At 40.3% G+C, this 18,864-nt stretch overlaps 1 protein-coding gene across 4 annotated transcripts in view; it reads left to right on the forward strand.

Annotated features, from left to right (window-relative positions):
- The window catches only part of ZMAT3 (zinc finger matrin-type 3), a 42,326-nt gene extending 23,985 nt beyond the window's left edge, over positions 1-18,341 (forward strand). For all 4 annotated transcript variants that reach the window (XM_008266533.4, XM_017346924.3, XM_002716438.5 and 1 more), the window contains exons 3-6: positions 2,613-2,732; positions 7,236-7,402; positions 7,517-7,617; positions 10,948-18,341. In XM_008266533.4, coding sequence (XP_008264755.1) covers positions 2,613-2,732; positions 7,236-7,402; positions 7,517-7,617; positions 10,948-11,156 — 597 coding nt within the window. In that variant the 3' untranslated portion in view covers positions 11,157-18,341. The remainder of the gene's footprint in view (positions 1-2,612; positions 2,733-7,235; positions 7,403-7,516; positions 7,618-10,947) is intronic.
- The last annotated feature ends 523 nt before the right edge of the window (positions 18,342-18,864 follow it).

Here is an 18,864-nt window from a genome sequence, read left to right on the forward strand (position 1 = left end):
AAGTGAAAAATATTTGCAGCTTGGATTACTGTGCTGTATTTAGTGTCCACAGAGAGAATTGGAATGACTTGGGATATATTTTGAAGATAGACTGAGAAGACTTGGTGATGAATTGGGTGTTTTGATTTAAGGAAGGAGAGAATCAAGAAAAGGAACCTTGGCTTTTCTTGAGTAGCTCCGTGGGTGGTGGTGCCATTTACTGACATTTTGATGAGTGGTGGTGGTAGTGATGAGAAAGTCTTGTGGAGGAGCAATCAGAGCTATGCTAGGTTATGTATGCCCTTCAAGACTCCAGAGTGTGGATATCAAGAAAGCAATTGGATATAAGGCTCTGAAGGTCAAAGATGGAGCTAAATAATTTTATTGTATTTTAAAGCCATGGAACTGGGTAAAATAGCTTAGAGTTGGAGCCCAGATGGAGTGAAAAGAGGGCCATGAGTGGGGCCTTGGGCACTGCAGTGTTTGGTATCTAGAAGAACATGACAGATGGGAAGATAAGAGGGAGCCTCGGAAGACAAGAGCTGGACCATTTCAAGAAGGAGGGAAGGTCAACATGCTGCTTTGAGTTAAGCAGGATGAAGGCACTTACTGAACCTCTGGATCTGATGCTCTGGAGGTCCCTGTGACCATGATAGGAGCATCTGAGGGCGGAAGATAGAACTTACCAAATTACGTTCACTGCTTATGAGTCTGTATCCTCTAGACTGTTTCTAGGGCTTAGCATATAGTAGATGATGAATACATGTTTCCTTCAGATTTGACTTATGTAGTTTAAAGAATAATAAGCTGCACGTGGGCATTTGGTACAGTGGAAAATTTGCTGCTGGGGACACCTGCATCCCATTTCAGGGGACCTGGTTTGAGTGCCGGCTCCTTTGTTTCAGATCCAGTTTCCTGCTAATGTGTACCCTGGGACGGGGCAGATGGTGGCTCAAGCACTTGAGCCACTGCCACCCACAGTGGATCTCTGCAATGGGTTCTGGGCTCCTGGCTTCAGCCTGACCCAGCCCTTGCTGTGTAGGCATTTGAGGAGTGAACCAGTGGATGGAAGATCTCTCTCCCAATCTCTCTGCCTTTCAAAGAAAATGAAAATAAATAAATAACTGTAGAAAGAATAATAAGTGATTTTAGCCGGCGCCGTGGCTCAATAGGCTAATCCTCCACCTTGCGGCGCCGGCACACCGGGTTCTAGTCCCGGTTGGGGCGCCGGATTCTGTCCCGGTTGCCCCTCTTCCAGGCCAGCTCTCTGCTATGGCCAGGGAGTGCAGTGGAGGATGGCCCAGGTGCTTGGGCCCTGCACCCCATGGGAGACCAGGAAAAGCACCTGGCTCCTGGCTCCTGCCAGGATCAGCGCGGTGCGCCGGCTGCAGCGGCGGCCATTGGAGGGTGAACCAACGGCAAAGGAAGACCTTTCTCTCTCTGTCTCTCTCTCACTGTCCACTCTGCCTGTCAAAAAAAAAAAAAAAAAAAAAAAAAAAAAAAAAAAAAAAAAGAATAATAAGTGATTTTATCTTCATTTAGAATGCTTTTGGACATTGATCCTTACTACCAGTTTGTATCATTCAAGGAATATAATTTTGTGGTAGCAACTTAACACATGATGAGAAATCTGCTTGCATAGAAGTCCATAGTACACGCCGAAGCCATTGTGCTGTGGTGGAAAAGGCCCTGCTTTAGATTCCAAAGACTTTCCTCAAACTTTGGCTCTTCTACTTAGCCCTTCTGAAGGAGTCTGGGGGCAAGCTCCCCGCACTCTCGGGATTGCACTAATTCAGCTGTCATATATCATCAACAAATTCTTACAAAATTTACATTTTTAAAAGAAATAATATCTGAGAAGCAGAGAAAGAAAGAGGGTGAGAAGGAGCAAGAGAGGGTTCTGCTGGTTCACTACCCAGATACCCACAATGGCTGGACTGAAGCCAAGGGCTAGGAACTCAATCCAGGTCTCCCACATGGATGGCAGGAACCCAATTATTTGAACCATCACTCTGCCTCCCAGAGACCATATTAGTTAGAGGCTGGATTTGGGGGCTGGAGCCAGGACCCAAACCTAGGTACTGTAATAGGGGAATGGGAATTGTAACCACTTGGCTAAATGCCCGTTCCCCTTATAGGACTTTTTGAGCAGCAATTGAGGTAGTGCATATGACAGTCCTGATGACTAAAAAGGTACTCTGCAAGTGCTGTTTTTGTAAAAAGAATTGGATTATCCATGTCATGACTGACTTAGACAGTAGATTAGGTCAGAGTGTCATGAAACTTGTATTTGAGCAGTGGCAGATGAATGGCAGCACAACGGGGGAGTCCAGAGTTCAGTAGGAAATGTGATGGTTTTTCAGAAACCTATCGGAAATGACTTTCTTTTGGCTTTGTTCTCTTATCTTTCTTGGATATATTTAACCATTCCTTTCGAGTCAAAGAATAGATTCTTTTACCTCAAGATCTAGTAATCACATTCAGCTAGTGGTCTGTTAACCCCTGTACATATGAATGAATAAAATGTAGTTAGTGTTGCTTGTATTTTTTTTTTCTTTTTAAAAATGTGGATACATTGATTAGCCTGATATGACAGATTTTCTTCTTGATAATTACTCATTTTGTTTTTGTAGGGTAAAAATCATGGTAAGAAACTCCGAAATTACTATGCTGCTAATAGCTGTCCTCCTCCTACCAGAATGAGCAATGTGGCAGAGCCTACTGCCACTCCAGTTGTTCCAGTCCCTCCACAGGTGAGACACATGTGTCAGGGTGAAGTGGTATTAGGCAGGAATCTCGTATGTACAAATACTCTGAATAAATTTTGTCATCCATGGGTAAATACTGATGAAAGGTCCTACTTGGTACATTCAGTTCCTTGAACGATAGTGCTGGATTTAATGTTTGTCCAAATCTGTAAACCTTGGGATTTCTTATTGGCTTTGGTTACAATGCATGAAAGTAATGATCCAGATATTGTCATGTGAGTCTTTATGTATTTCTCAAAACTCTGGGTTAGATGACCCTGAATGTCTAGGCTATGCCCTGAATGAGAGATTAAAAACTTTTCATTTATTTATTTAATCCCATTAACATTATATTTGGTCTTCCAGTTGCAAAATTAGTTTCTTGAGACTATGATTTACTTACTGTTAGGCGGAGAGCTTATGTACACACTTCCTGGACTTTGGTATGAGACACACTTCAGAGGCAAGTTCTTTTGCTCTTTAGAGGACAGGACAATTGTCTCTCTCTCTCTCTCTCACTGTCTAACTCTGTCAAGTAAATATAAAAATTTTTTGTGATATTTTGTGCATTAATAAATTTTTTTTGCTTTAGGATTGCTTTTTTAAAAATATTCCTTCAAAATATTATCTTTTTTAAAAAATTAATTAAATTTTTTATTTTATTTTATTTTTTTTTAACTTTTATTTAATGAATATAAATTTCCAAAGAAAGTACGACTTATGGATTACAATGGCTTCCCCCCCAATACCGTCCCTCCCACCCGCAACCCTCCCCTCTCCCACTCCCTCTCCCCTTCCATTCACATCAAGATTCATTTACGATTATCTTAATATACAGAAGATCAGCTTAGTATACATTAAGTAAGGATTTCAACAGTTTGCTCCCACACAGAAACATAAAGTGAAAAATAATAGATGATTTTTTTAAATGATGATGAAATCAGATCAGACCTATTGTCATGTTTAATCCCAGTGAGAGTCAAGTTGGGAATTGATAATTTCTTTTCTTTTCTTTTTTTTTTTTTTTTTACAGAAGATCAGTTTAGTATGCATTAAGTAAAGATTTCAACAGTTTGCACCCCCATAGAAACACAAAGTGAAATATGTTGTTTGAGTACTCGTTATAGTATTAAATCTCAATGCACAGCACATTAAGGACAGAGATCCTACATGAGGAGTAAGTGCACAGTGACTCCTGTTGTTGACTTTACCAATTGACACTCCTATCTATGGCATCAGTAATCTCCCTATGCTCCAGTCATGAGTTTCCAAGGCTATGGAAGCCCTCTGAGTTCTCCGACTCTTATCTTGTTTAGACAAGGTCATAGTCAAAGTGGAGGTTCTCTCCTCCCTTCAGAGAAAGGTACCTCCTTCTTTGATGACCTGTTCTTTCCACTGGGATCTCACTCACAGAGATCTTTTGCCAGAGTGTCTTGGCTTTCCATGCCTGAAATACTCTAATGGGCTTTTCAGCCAGATCCGAATTAATTAATTTTTTTTTTTTTTTGACAAGCAGAGTGGACAGTGAGAGAGAGAGACAGAGATAAAGGTCTTCCTTTGCTGTTGGTTCACCCTCCAATGGCCGCCGCGGCTGGTGCGCTGCAGCTGGCGCACCGCACTGATCCGATGGCAGGAGCCAGGTACTTCTTCTGGTCTCCCATGGCGTGCAGGGCCCAAGGACTTGGGCCATCCTCCACTGCACTCCCTGGCCACAGCAGAGAGCTGGCCTGGAAGAGGGGCAACCCGGACAGAATCCGGCGCCCCAACTGGGACTAGAACCCAGTGTGCCAGTGCCAGAGGCAGAGGATTAGCCTATTGAGCCGTGTCGCCGGCCAAAATATTATCTTGATTACTTGAGTTTTTGGATTCCTTTTTCTTTTTTTAAGGTTTATTTTATTATTTTGAAAGGCACAGTTGGAGAGAGAGAGAGAGAGAGAGAAAGAGAGCAGTCTTCCATCTGCTGGTTCACTCTGCAAATGGCTGCAAAAGCTAGGGTTGGGCTTGGCTGAAGCCAGGAGCCAGGAGTTTCTTCCGGATCTCCTACGTGGATGGCAGGGGCCCAAGGACTTGGGCCATCTCCTGCTGCTTTTCCCAGGCCATTAGTAGGGTGCTAGATTAGAAATGGAGCAACTGGGACTTGAACTGCACCCATATGGGATGCCGGCATTGCAGGCGGCAGCTTTACCCGCTGTGCCACAATGCTTGCCCTGAGGTTTTAGGGTTCTTACTTAAATTCTGTGCCCAAGGCAGGTATCTCACTTGCTTCATTCTAGTTCTGGCCTCTGACTTCATTTAAAGCTTGTAACAATGTAGAGCTATGAACTTTATTAAAGTGTGAACTGTTGGGGTAGGTGTTGTGATGCTACTTGGAATGCCTGCATCCCACATTGGAGTGCTGGTTTGAGTCCTCCCATTTCCGATATAGCTAACTGCTGTTGCATCTTCAGAAGCAGTGGGTGATGATCCAAATGATTTGGCTTCTGCCACTTATATGGGAGATCTGGGTTAAGTTCTGAACTCCTGGCTTTGGCCTGGCCTAGTCTTGGCTGTTGTGTGCATTTGGGAAGTGAACTAGCAGATGGTAGATCTCTCTCTGCCTCTGTCCCTCTTTGTTGCCCTGCCTTTCAAGTAGATGAAAATAAATAAGTGAACAATCAAATATGGTCTGTGGGCCAGCAGCATCACCCTTGCTGGAAGTTTATTAGAAGTGCAGGTAAGCTAAGTAGCTTTCCACACTGTTAACATTTTGTGAAGTATGGAGCAAAAACTTTTTGATCTTAGACCTCTGCTCTTTTTGAGTACTTAAGTCTGAATAATAGCTCCTACTGTTTGTCCTTATGGGGAAAATGTGAAAAACAGAGTCAGAAGACAGGAAACCACCCAGAGAGATCTACAAGCCAAGCAGCTTTCACATGACTTGTTCCTGAAAGCTGCTCCAGCATTGGATGCTGCCCCTGTGGGGGGATTGTTTTCAGCTGCTCCAGCCACCTGGGCAAAGCCCAAGCCTTCATTCGAAGCATAGTGAAGTGTAGCCCTGTGTGATTTTGAAGATAGCTATAGCCTTCTCTTCCAGGTGAATCAATGCTGTTTTCTTCAACTGTTCTGAAACTCAGTAGTTTCCAGATCTTTATGACAAATATTATTATTCTCTAGCCAAATCTAGTTCACCATTTTAGTTGACCCCAAAATATTTATTTATGTCTACTATATTACAGATGCTTGCTGGGTTTCCCCTAACATGTTGTTCTCCAACCTGAATATAATTGTCTAGATTTGCTGGTTATTTTCCCCTGATTATATTATCGCTGTAGCTAGTTAGTAGATTGTTTGAGGACACAGTGTTTTTTTTTTTTTTTTTTTTAAAATGTGTGACTGTATAACTGTTACAGAGCAGGCAGCAAGCACAGCAGTCAGTATTCAGTAAATACTTCCTGATGGGTTCTGGGCAGGCTTTACTCTTTCTGATAATGTGATTTTTAGAACCTACCTATTTATTTATTTATTATTGTTTTTAAGGGTTTATTTATTTATTTTTAAGGTCAGAGTTAGGGAGAGAGAGTGCCATCTTCTGTCCACTGGTTGACTCCCCATTTGGCCACAACAGTCAGTGCTAGGAGAGGTGGAAGCCAGGAGCCACAAGCTTCATCTGAGTCTTATGTGTGGGTGTCAGAGGCCCAAGTATTTGGACCATCTTCTGTTACTTTTCCTAGACCACTGGCAAGGAGCTGGATCAGAAGTGGAGCAGCCGGGACATGAACTGGCACCCATATAGGATGCCAGCATTGCAGGCAGCAGCTTTACTTGCTATGTCACAATGCTGGCCCCTGTTTATTTATTTATTAGTTGCTACCCTAGATTTTCCATGCTGGGTTTTTAACAAAATTATTTTTACTTTTTTTTATTTATTTGAATAGCAGCCAGAGAGAGAGAGAGAGAGAGAAAGAGAGAACGAGAGAGAGAACTCTTATCCATTGGTTCACTCCAAATGCTTATGATGATGAGGGCTGGGCCAAGGCCAGAGCTGGGAGCTAGAAACTCAGCCTGTATCTCCAAATTAATTGAGCCCAGTTAATTGAGCCGTCACCAGTGTCTCCCAGAGTCTGCATGAATAGGAAGCTGGAGTCAGGAGCCCAGGGTGGATTTTGAACCTAGACACTCTGTCTTAGCCACTAGGCCAAATAGCTGCCCCTGTGCTGGGGTTTTGAATTCACTTAAAATTTTTCTTAACTGGAGATAGCAATAAGCCACTTACTAATTTGGTATGTAGGTGTTAATAATGCAAAATAATGGGAAGGGTCTCCCAGCTTTTTTTTTTTTTTTTTTTTTTTTTTTTTTTTTTTTTTTTTGAGTCTAGGATCAATTGTTATTTCCTTTTGTTATAAAGCTGAGTGCTATGGTCATGCCAAGTCCTTTGGCTGTTTTAACAGCTCTTAAAAGGACCTGTGAGGGAAAGGAAGGAATTGGCTCCCTGTTTTTTTTTGACCTTGTTTCTTGTGTCTTTAATGTCAGGTGGGCTCCTTTAAGCCGGGAGGCCGAGTGATCCTGGCCACTGAGAACGACTACTGTAAGCTCTGCGATGCCTCCTTCAGTTCTCCGGCCGTGGCCCAGGCTCACTATCAAGGGAAGAATCATGCCAAGAGGCTGCGACTGGCAGAAGCCCAGAGTCACTCATTCTCGTAGGTATTGCCATTTTCTCTGAGGCCAAAGTGTCCTGTGAAACTGTGTTTAAGCATAGAGGGCTGGAAAGGATCCTTGTTCAGAGTCTCACCCTTGTACTGTTTCTTCTCTAGGGAATCCTCAGAGGTGGGTCCACGGCGGACCCGGAAAGAAGGGAACGACTTTAAGATGATGCCTAATAGGAGAAATATGTACACAGTACAGAACAATTCAGGTATCTTGTGTGTCGCCACGCTCCTTGGCTGCCTTCTGCAAGTGTTATACTTTTCACAAGTTTTCTTCAATGGCAGTAGATAGTCCTGAGAATTTAGAGTTTGTCACTGTTTGATTTTGAATTGGGTTTTATTTGTTTCCTATCTATTATTTATTTTGGTTTTAAACCATAATGTCTATTTTAGGGTCTCTTTATGCTTCTTCTGATATTTTCCAGCAGAGAAATGTAAATACATCATGAAAGTGGGCTACTTGGCTTGAAGTTAGACCATGTTCAACTTATTTTTTTGGAGAAAATAAAAAAGATCGCGGCAGTGGTTTTTAACCAGAGTGATGAATCAGCATTACCTGGGGAGATTTTACAAAATGCACATGCTTGAACCATGACTTGGAGATTTTCAGTCAGCAAATTTGGGCAGGAACTTAGACATAGGTGGTTTTGAAAATATTCTCTTGGTGCCAGCGCTGGGGCTCACTAGGCTAATCCTCCGCCTGTGGTGCCGGCACCCCGGGTTCTAGTCCTGGTTACGGCGCCGGATCCTGTCCCGGTTGCTCCTCTTCCAGTCCAGCTCTCTCCTGTGGCCTGGGAGTGCAGTGGAGGATGGCCCAGGTCCTTGGGCCCTGCACCCGCATGGGAGACCAGGAGAAGCACCTGGCTCCTGACTTCAGATCGGTGCAGAGCGCAGGCTGCAATGTGCTGGCCATAGCGGCCACTTGGGGGGCGAACCAATGGAAAAAAGGAAGACCTTTCTCTGTGGCTCTCTCTCTCACTGTCTAACTCTGCTTGTCAAAAAAAGAAAAAAAAAAAAAAGAAAGAAAGAAAGAAAGAAAATATTCCCTTGGTGATTCTCATGAACACATGAACACATTCAGTTCAGGACCTGAGTTTACAGGAATGTTTTCAGCTTAGCTTTTGCAGGGATATTAAGACTGAGTAGCTCCTCAACCTCCTTACCTCTACCTCCGATTCATGTAAATGCCAGCAAAGGTCCTTTATAGGAATAAAGAAAAATTAAAATTAGTTGAAAAGCAAGAGAAGCCTGGAGAAAAAGGGACATTTAGAAGGCATACTGTGCTATGGTTAATGGAAGACTAAATATATACAAGTACTAGTAATATATAACTTTATTGTATAACTTAGGAGAGTCCCAGTCAGTTGTCAGTTTGGATGAGAGAAGGCCAGCTGAAAGGAAGGAAGCTGGGATAGCTCTGCAGTCACATGTCGCTTAGTGAATGGGATGCCTTCTGGGAAGGGGTGGCTCACTGACCCGCACTGTGCAGGCACCGTAATGAGTACTGCACAAACTAAGATGGCTGCAGTGCCATTAGGCTATAGAATCTTATGAAACCACCGTCACACACAGTTTGTTATTGACTGAAACATCACTTTGTGGCACCAGGTAGTGTTAGGATCAGATGCAGTATATATGAGGATGAAGGTAATAAAGATTATGTCCTTTGACCAAGGTATGATTGAGATTTCAGTAATGACAGTATGAAAGCAAACAACATTTCCCTTTGTTTCGGAATTTTTAAAACATTTTTGTGTAACTCAGGAATCAAAGAAATCATACCCAGAGTTAAAAATTCTTAAAACTGGGAGCCGGCACTGTGGCATAGTAGGTTAAGCTTCTGTGTGTGGTGCCAGCATCCCATATAAGCACTGGGTTGAATTCTGGCTGCTCCACTCCTGATCCAGTTCCCTGTACATGGCCTGGGAAAGCAGTGGAAGATGGCCGAAGTGCTTGGGCCACTGCACCCACATGGGTGACATGGAAGAAACTCCTGGCTCCTAGCTTCAGATTGGCCAAGCTCTGGCCATTGCAGCCATTTGGGGAGTGAACCAGAAGATGGAAGGTCTCTCCCTCTCCCTCTCTGTCTCTGTAACTCTGCTTCTCAAATAAATAAAATTCTATAAAAAATTTCTTAGAACCAAATGGTAAAGAAAATAGCATATCAAAACTTGTAGGATCCTGTGAAAGCAATATTTTGAGAAAAGCATTAACTACTTATTATTATATTAGAAAAGAAAATCAGAAAATTAATGAATGAATTGTTCAGCTTAAGAAATCAGTAACATAGGGGCTGGTGCTGTGGCACAGTGGGTTAAGCTGCCGTCTGCGGTACCAGTATCCCATATGAGTGCTGGTTGCTCTACTTACAATCCAGCCCTTTGCTAATGTACCTGGGAAAGCAGTAGAAGATAGCCCAAGTGCTTGAGCCCCTGTACCCATGTGGGAGACCCTGATGAAGCTCCCAGCTGCTGGCTTTGGTCTGGCACAGCCCTGGCCAGTCCTTGCTGGTAAATCTCTCTGAAAATTCTATTTTCTTAGGACAATTGATAGGAGTAGAATTTGTGGATTAAAAGTTACATAATTATAAGATTTTTGATGTAATCCTTAGAAATTAAAGTATTTTTAAAAATCATACTCAGTTTTGGAACTGGCACTGTGGTATGGTGAGTAAAGCTGCCACCTCCAGCATCCTGGGTTTATTCCTGGCTGCTCCAGTTCTGATCCAGCTCTCTGTTATGGCCTGTGAAAGTAGTGGAAGATGGCTCAAGTCCTCCTGCACCCATGTGGGAGACCCGAAAGAAGCTCTTGGCTCCTGGCTCCTGGCTTTGGTCTGGCTCAGCTCCAGCCATTGCTGGCCATTTAGGGAGTGAACCAGTGGATGGAAGACCTCCCTCCCTGTAACTCTGCTTCTCAAATAAATAAATGAATAAATAATCTTTAAAAAAATTGTACTCACTTTTTTTTTTTTTTGACAGGCAGAATGGATAGTGAAAGAGAGAGACAGAGAGAAAGGTCTTCCTTTGCCGTTGGTTCACCCTCCAATGGCCGCCACGGCCAGCGCGCTGCGGCCAGCGCACCGCGCTGATCTGAAGGCAGGAGCCAGGTGCTCCTCCTGGTCTCCCATGGGGTGCAGGGCCCAAGCACCCGGGCCATCCTCCACTGCACTCCCTGGCCACAGCAGAGAGCTGGCCTGGAAGAGGGGCAACCGGGAAAGAATCTGGCACCCCGATCGGGACTAGAACCCGGTGTGCCGGCACCGCTAGGTGGAGGATTAGCCTAGTGAGCCGCGGCGCCAGCCTGAAAAATTGTACTCACTTTTAAGGGAGACTTCATTTAGAGAGTTCCTGGCATAGTTGGGAAAATATTTTTAGATTGAGCCTGTATGAACTTATAATGCCATTAACTACATTTACTTTAAGAATATGTGGATTTTAAATTTGAACTCAGAAATACAAATTACAGTGATGACTGATCAGGCCGTCATTCACCTAGTGAGTATTGTGAGTATCTGACTCTTCTGTCTCTTGCTTTGGCAGGTCCTTACTTCAATCCTCGTTCTCGGCAGAGAATCCCGCGAGATCTAGCCATGTGTGTTACTCCAAGTGGCCAGTTTTACTGCTCAATGTGCAACGTTGGGGCTGGCGAGGAGATGGAATTCCGGCAGCATTTGGAGAGCAAGCAGCATAAAAGCAAGGTGTCTGAACAGCGGTACAGGAACGAGATGGAGAATCTGGGATATGTATAGTGATTGCCGTATTCCAGTAGAGCAGCTTGTCCTGCCTGTTGTTTGCCTTCTGTCAACCTGCCCTGCTTTGTGGTCTTTTGATATGAGTACATTCTTCTGCTTAATGTTAACACATGTAACCTGCAGTGGTACCATGAGATGTCAAAACTGGGGGTAGGAGGAAAAAATATGCTTCTTAGGTCCTAATGCTTTCTCAGGTCAATTATGTTGAGCTGCTTAGCATGTGACCTACCTACTCCATCAGAAATAACTGTTTCTCTCAGCCAAGTTCTGGTTGACTAGTAGTCTGGCCATTTAGAGCTGTGACTATTGGAAAATTTCATCATCTATTGCAGTTCTAATTTTAGATTCTGTTAAACCAAGACTTATGTTGAGTTCTTACTTTAGATCACAGTAAAAATAGGAAAGCAGAGATTTGAGTTTCCCCAGGTTTCATTGGAAAATCACCTTGATGCATTGTCAGTAAGATCACTATTATAAATTCTGTGAGGGTCTTTCCCAGGTCATATTTTCCCAGTGTCTACCGCCTCCCCATCATTAAAATGCAGGTTTTTTTGAACTCTGACATTTTAGATATATTTGTGTACTCCAGACAGCCTACGTTCATCCCCAACTATGGATTTCCCACATGTAATTGCCACTACCTTCCCTCTTCTTTTTACCCCCGTCATTGCATTAACATGTCTAATAAACTTATATTCATGCCCCAGCTGTGCTGTGGGATTTCCAAGCCCCACTTTTGAATAGTATCTAGAGAGTTAAAGCTTGATATTATTTGTAAGATTTTTTGTTCAGCTGATTTTTAGGAAATGTGAATATGTATTAGGTTTTTCATTTTAGAGTTGTGAATTCATTGATAGTAGCATGCACTTATTTGAAAGTCTCAATGGTAAGTTCAGATCTCTTGACATTTGCTTTTGGCAGACTTTTTAGATAATCCGATCCTTATAGTTTACTTATATTCCTTTCTATCCTGCCATTTAGTTGGCTGACCTGAAAAATGCTACTATTTGCTATTTCATAGAGAGGAAGTTTTTTAAAAAGTTAATCTAGTTTCAGTTACATTATTTCCAGTAGAAGAATATGTGGACTTTGGTTTTCATCTTTATATGGCTTCCTTGAAGAGACTAAAAGTATGTTATAGATGACTTTGGTATCTGCTCATTATAAATTTTTGTTTTTCAAATGAGAAGCCATTGTGTATATCTGGATTATAATGAAATATTCTATAAACTTCCATTAATCACATTTAATCTATTTACTATAGTTTATGTTACATGGATAAGAATGGTGCTCATTCATGCTTCTTCTGAAAGGCCACAATCTACTGGAAGTTTATATTGAGCATCTTTTTCACGATGATCAATTAACATTTGATTGCTTATGTTACTTATTAAAAGTAAAATTTCTGTTTCTCCTTGAAAATGTTATAGACAAGTAGATGGAGAGAAGGAAAATTATAATCACCATTCATTTTCTATATTATTTTGGAACAATGTTTGAACAGCTTAGGCCCATAATTAAAAATCAGATTTGTGATTACCATTTAGTACAGTATTAAGTTATTTTCTTCTGTGGGAGTGGTGGTTTATTAAAAAGTAGAATTATTCAGTAATTTCTTCCAGAAATAAGAATGAAATAGTGTGTGGTTGAGTTTTTAGTTAGACACGTGATTCTTAGTATGATAATCCTTTTTGAAGTAATAAAGTTCACTTTGTTAGTTTAGGATGATGTAGGGCTTATCTTATTGGCCAGTAGGTTACTCATTTTGCTGCTAAGTATAATTTTTTGGTAGATTTTAATATAGTGCTGGCCACTTTGTCCTATGATTACTTAAAAAATCTCATTTTTCTCTTTGTGTCTATATACACACAGCCATATTCATCCCAGCCCCATACATAGGTGTTTTTATGTCATACCATAAGGAGAACTTCATTGACTCCTTATTTCAGATAGCAATGAAGAAAAATGAATATGAATTTACATTTTATAAAGCTGGCACTCATCCACTTTCAGTTTTTCCTAAGGAAACAAAATGAAAGGAAGCGATTTTCCCCTTCTCCCCACTTAACAACTTGGATGAAAAACGGTGGACTTAAGGGCCTGATGTTTTTGCAGGCCTTGTGAATTCAGGTTTCCAGTTTCCCAGTGCCCTTAATAGATGTTATGAATACATAAGAGCATTTTCTTTGAAAGAAAGAAGTTAGATTTATAGTGTTATTTCTTACTTGCTCTATTTCTTTGCACTAAAAAAAGAGCTATGTGTTTGTTTTATATGACACTTTAGTACCATATTGCCTACAAGAACTCAGTTTGTTCCTTAATTTCCGAACTCCAGGACCTTGTTAAGTACTTCCATGGTCATTGCTAGAGGTTATATACACATCTTTAAAAAAAAAAAAATCCCACACCTCTAGTCTTGGGCTTGTTACCTTGCAAGATTCTCCTGTGTTTCATAGGTGAAACGGAGGTTGTCATCTGTGCCTGGTACAGGTTCTCACACTCACACATCCCACGTAGACAGTGTTGTTCCCTGTCTTGGAAGGTGGTTGTTGCTCCTGAATCAGTGATATGTGATCTTCGTTGGTTTCAAATTTTGTGAAGTCCAGTCTTGCTCTGTACCGTGCTTTAGGACTTGCACCCTGTGCTCCCCCGGGGATCCTGTTCCTGTCTTTTTGTATACTGTATCCAAGGGTATCTGAGGCCTAACAATGAAAAGCCTTCAGTCAGAAACAGTAGATTACAGTCATCATCCCTAAGAACTCATGGTGTCAGTCTCTTTTCTCTGTGAATATCTTTGTGTAAGTTGTCATTAAAAATCAGTGTTGGAAGATAACAATTAGAAACTCTTCTAAGGTATTGTGGACAAGAAGTTGTAAAGGAAAAATTTCACATTCCAATTAAATGATTGGATTCCATTTGCCTTCAAAGTGTTTTTTTCTTTAAAAAAAAGTTAAGTGACAGAATTGAATGTGACCTGTAATCCCTTTGACTCCATACTGAAGAGAAATGCTTTGTTAGTCTGACTTTGTGTCTCATGCCCTGCAACTTGTAAATAAGTGCATGTGTGTATTGCATTTGTCTGCTTGTCTCTTATTGTACTGAATTCTGGAAGGTGAATAATTTTTCTGTGCTATTCATTTTGAAAAAGTTCCCCCTACCCAACTCTTCCTAAGCCATTTAGGATTTTTGAAACCCTGAGGTTGAATGAAGAATCATGGCTGAGATCATCCTATGTCTGATTTTAAAGACTAACAGGAAGGAAAAGATCCTCTATTTGATTTTGCAAAGCTGTTCTAAGAACTGTATGCTTTTGCCTATAGCTGTCTACCTACAGTTTGAACAAGGATATAAGGAAATACACACACACACACACACACACACACACACATACACATATACACATACAGTGGTGCTTTAAAAAGTTGGGAAAATAGAATCAGGAAATAAGTTTATTTTAATGCTAACAATTTTGAAATCTATACGTATGTGGAATTTTCAAAAAGTCCATGGAAAATGTGTATTATGGAAGAATTATGCATGGATTTAAAAAATATTTTGCACCAAAATAAGCCTACCTTTTAATTCATTTCCACTGACTGACTGAAGTCCCTTTGTATGTATACATTTGGCTAAGTCTTCCTTTGTAGAGAGATTCTAAGGATTAGCTGTGGGATTTGTGATTCTTCACTCCTGAGTTGGCTGAGATTGTAAACAATGAGTTTGAGGACTGCCCAGTGATTTGTGTAAAATGAGTCTTGTTTGTGTCAAAGGAGACGTGGAAGTGTTTGATATAACATTTCCTGCAGAAATGGTAGATTTGGAATCTCACCTGTTTTGTTTCCTCAGTGTCAGAATTCAGACTGGAAGTACTCTCTGGAGAGCTGGTGAGCTGTAGAATCGGGATGATAGAGCTTCTTTAGACATAAGACAACATTCTAGCAGTATAAGCAAAATGTTAATTGAACAAAGCAAAGCGTTTTTGAATAGATGTTTTAAAGAATTCTACCTTCCCAACTGTTTCTTACCAGCCCAAATCATTGTTGAGGAGTTTCATAGATAAGAAAATCTTTTTTAGTATTATTATTTTTGGCGGGGGAACCCCTATCGTCATAAGCTACTACTATCCAGATACCTGAATGGACAACTAGCTATGTAAATAACTTCTCATAGGAGATTTCTACTGATAGCTGCTTCATTTTTTTCTTCCCTTTATGAAAGGGAGGATCATTAGTAAACTCCCTTTCTGGGTAGCTACCAAAAAGAGTACTGGCTTATGGTCCTATGTGACCTTGTCTCCGTTAAGCCCAGAATATGAGTGCCTTTAGCAAGCATTAGCATTTCACAGAGAGAAGAGATGACAGAATTATTGCCATTAATCACAACTCATAAAACAGGCACTTGGAATAGCAAAGGTCTGTGTGAATTCTTCTCTTTTCTTTCTTAATGCAATCTTAATTTAATATCAAGAAAACCTATTACCATTATTGGTCAGGAACCATATTCCCAGAAAACAAATTCAGTTGTTCCAGACTGGCAAGAGTCATAGGTCATTTTGCACCTCGATCTGTGTAACATTTGTACTTAGTGAATGGTGGTGTGGTGGGTTGGGAGAACTTGACAATTTGGGAAAATTATTTTTTCCGGTACTTTATTCCAACTTTTCTGCAGAGGGGAGAGAATTATATATTTGCAAATGTGGTGTATGAAGAGGCTGTGAGGCAGAATAATTATTAATTGTGTTAGTTTGTCTTTACATTAAAAGAGGCATTTTCACCAGTCAGGCTTGAAGCCTTTTAAAACAAAATTTTCCCTACTTTGGTTAATTGAAAATTCTGAGTTGCTGAGTACTTAGAGAATCTTTAAAACACTGCTAAATTATTTTTTGTAGAAATATTAATATTTTTAATTTTATCAAAAAATTTGACATTTATCAAAGTTGAAAAAATTTATAGAATATTCACTAGATTATGCTACCTTCAATATTTTATTGCACTTGTATTCCTACATATCTCTCCATCCCTCCATTCACCCATCAATCCATTTTTTTTTAAACATTTCAATGTAAATTTCAGATAGGACATCTCACCTACCCCAAATTTTTAGTATAGATGTCATTAGCTAGAGTTTACTTTTTATTTGAATATCCTTATCTTTTTGAAAGCAGTGTGTGAAGTTGATAACCTGAGCCAACTGATGGATTGTTTTTCTCCTGTGGACTTTAGTCTTCCAGTTTCTGTTCTGGTGTGTGCTTACTGTGAGGGAAGATTACTCCTTTCTAGAAGGAAGTGTTCTTGAGTTGGTCATTTAAAATGCTTAATCATCATTCATGTTAAAGTTTCATGGCAAGAATGTTTTCTTTACTCCTCTTCTGATGGTGTGTTTTTGCTGAACTATGCAGTTTCTTTGAAAACTGTCAGTTACTGGTTGGGGTGTATGAGCTCGTCTCACGCCACATGTCAGTCTTGCTGCTTTTCTGCCTGCCTGCCTTCTCCTTTCATTATTGAGCTGCTCCACTGGAAGTGGAGGGGAGGAAAGGCTCCAACCCATGGTTTACACAGCTCCAGGAAAGTAGTTTAGAAAGTCGAAACTATTGGCTTATTTAAAGATATGATTTGAATTTCCCATGCTTCCTCTCATTATAATCAGCAGAATTAAAAATGATTGTACTGTACAATGAGTGATTGAAATTGTGAGCCTTATTAACTAACCATTTTTAGCTTTAGTAATATTTAGAACATTTTTTGATCTATGCCTTTGTTTTTAATGACCACTTTTTTGTGCGTAAAATCTGAAGAATTTAAGTGACTTATCCCAGATCAGGAAGATTCAATGTGGAAAATTGACTCACAACTGAAATGTAGATGTTCGCGACTCATATTCTTGTACTTGTTTGATAAAATTCATGGATTCCAAAGTAACAGAATACTTCCTTTGGGCCCTTGAAAAGAAATTTTGTGTATTTACTAATTAGACTTTTATTTTTAGACATTGCAAATTTCTTTGAGTTTAAAGATATTCTTATAGTTCTTAATTAAGTCCAGTGCAATTACTAAAAATCTGACTGCACTGTTGAATACTAATAATGCAGGTTTTATCTGATTTCTGTTTGCATTTAAACGACTTTCATGATTCACTGATAATTCTGTGTAAGTCCATAAGTGAACCCCTCACTAGTGAAAATAACTATTCTATATCACTGATTATGAGTGTGTTCTCTACATGATATATTTTTTTAAGGAAAAGGAATTCCATGTGTCAGTGTGAGTGGTGTTATCCTAGAGCAAAGCACACATAAAGTAGTTTATTTCTGCTCTGCAAATCTGACATTTATGGGAACAAAGCTCTTTGGGAGTGTCTGGCTGTTGTTTTGCCTTCTTTTGGTACCTGAGTACCTTCCTGTGCTTTTGTAAATCAGCGTGTCACTCAGTATGTTCTGCGTTCGTTGGTGACCTCGTGGTCCCTTTGGCTGACTGTGATGACTTAGTGTGGGAGTGGTGTGTCTGCTTTGAGATGCCTTACTAGATATGTCACACTCTACTTTAAAGCATTCCATGTCTCTGCTAGGACAAAAAGTTGCCTCTCTTGGATGTATGCTGTAGATCCAGAAGCAAATCTGATTTTGCTTTCACTGCAAGCTTGCATTTAAATGCAGTTATTGTTTTAAGTTAGAGAATAAAATCCCGAAACATGAAGGGAGACTATAGAACCCTTCATTTAGTGGCATGGCAAACTTTTAAAACTGCTTTTGCTGTTTCACTAGAACCATATTTTTGGTAAAGGATATTTAAAAAAAACCCAACCCAAACTGTACGAAATTGGGTTGTTTCCTAAAATTTTCTCTAAATGTCATACAGGGATCTAGGATCTCTGTGTGCTGTTGGAGCACAGTGCCAGTCACTACTTTGGAGATCTGTGTTTTGGGGCTATAATGACAGATGTATCATGGGATTAAAACCAATCAACTGTGAATTGTGAAACTGAAATTGCTACTTTGGCTTTATTTTCTTCAGCATATTGAATATAGAAACCTGAAAATTATTAAAATTTACACTGCTTATGTTGATGGCGTATTTTGGCTGTGTATCCTCACTTATGTACTGATTTCTGATAAAGGCTTGATGTTATTAAAACAGGCATTTTGTGTTCAATTTAATAAAACAGTTTCTGAGTCTTGTCTGAAAATAGTTTGGTTATGAGTTGGAGACCAAAGGAAGAAGGCAGTTGTCAGCACGGAGGCGCTGTTCTGTGCTGACCGTTGATGACCGGGCTTCCTCATTCATCAGCTCCTATGTAGTCTTCCATGGGCTTTTTGAGCTCTTTCTGCTCTTGGGCTTGCAGTAGATTTGACCCAGCTGCTCACACTTTCCCCTCATCACTGGAGGTAGCCTGGGACCAATATTACTGATTCTTTTTGGTTTTTCAATATTTATGTTCCCTTCAAATTCTGAGAAAGGCTGGACCATAACCACAGCTGAAAATAAACACATTTTAAAAAGCAGATACCTCTTAATGTTTTGGGTGTTTGACATTTAAAATACCCTTGCAAATGTAATCAGTTTATACATGCAATATGTTGCTGAGATGTGGTCCTTTAAGTACATACGTCTGGTTCACTGTATGCAATATGCCACTGAATTTAAATGCTCCTTTTAAAAAGTAGATTATAGGCTGTAAAGATGACTGTTTCACTTTGTTTAATTGGCAT

The sequence above is a fragment of the Oryctolagus cuniculus genome, chromosome 4, assembly GCF_964237555.1.
Source record: "Oryctolagus cuniculus chromosome 4, mOryCun1.1, whole genome shotgun sequence".
Classification (NCBI taxonomy): Eukaryota; Metazoa; Chordata; class Mammalia; order Lagomorpha; family Leporidae; genus Oryctolagus; species Oryctolagus cuniculus.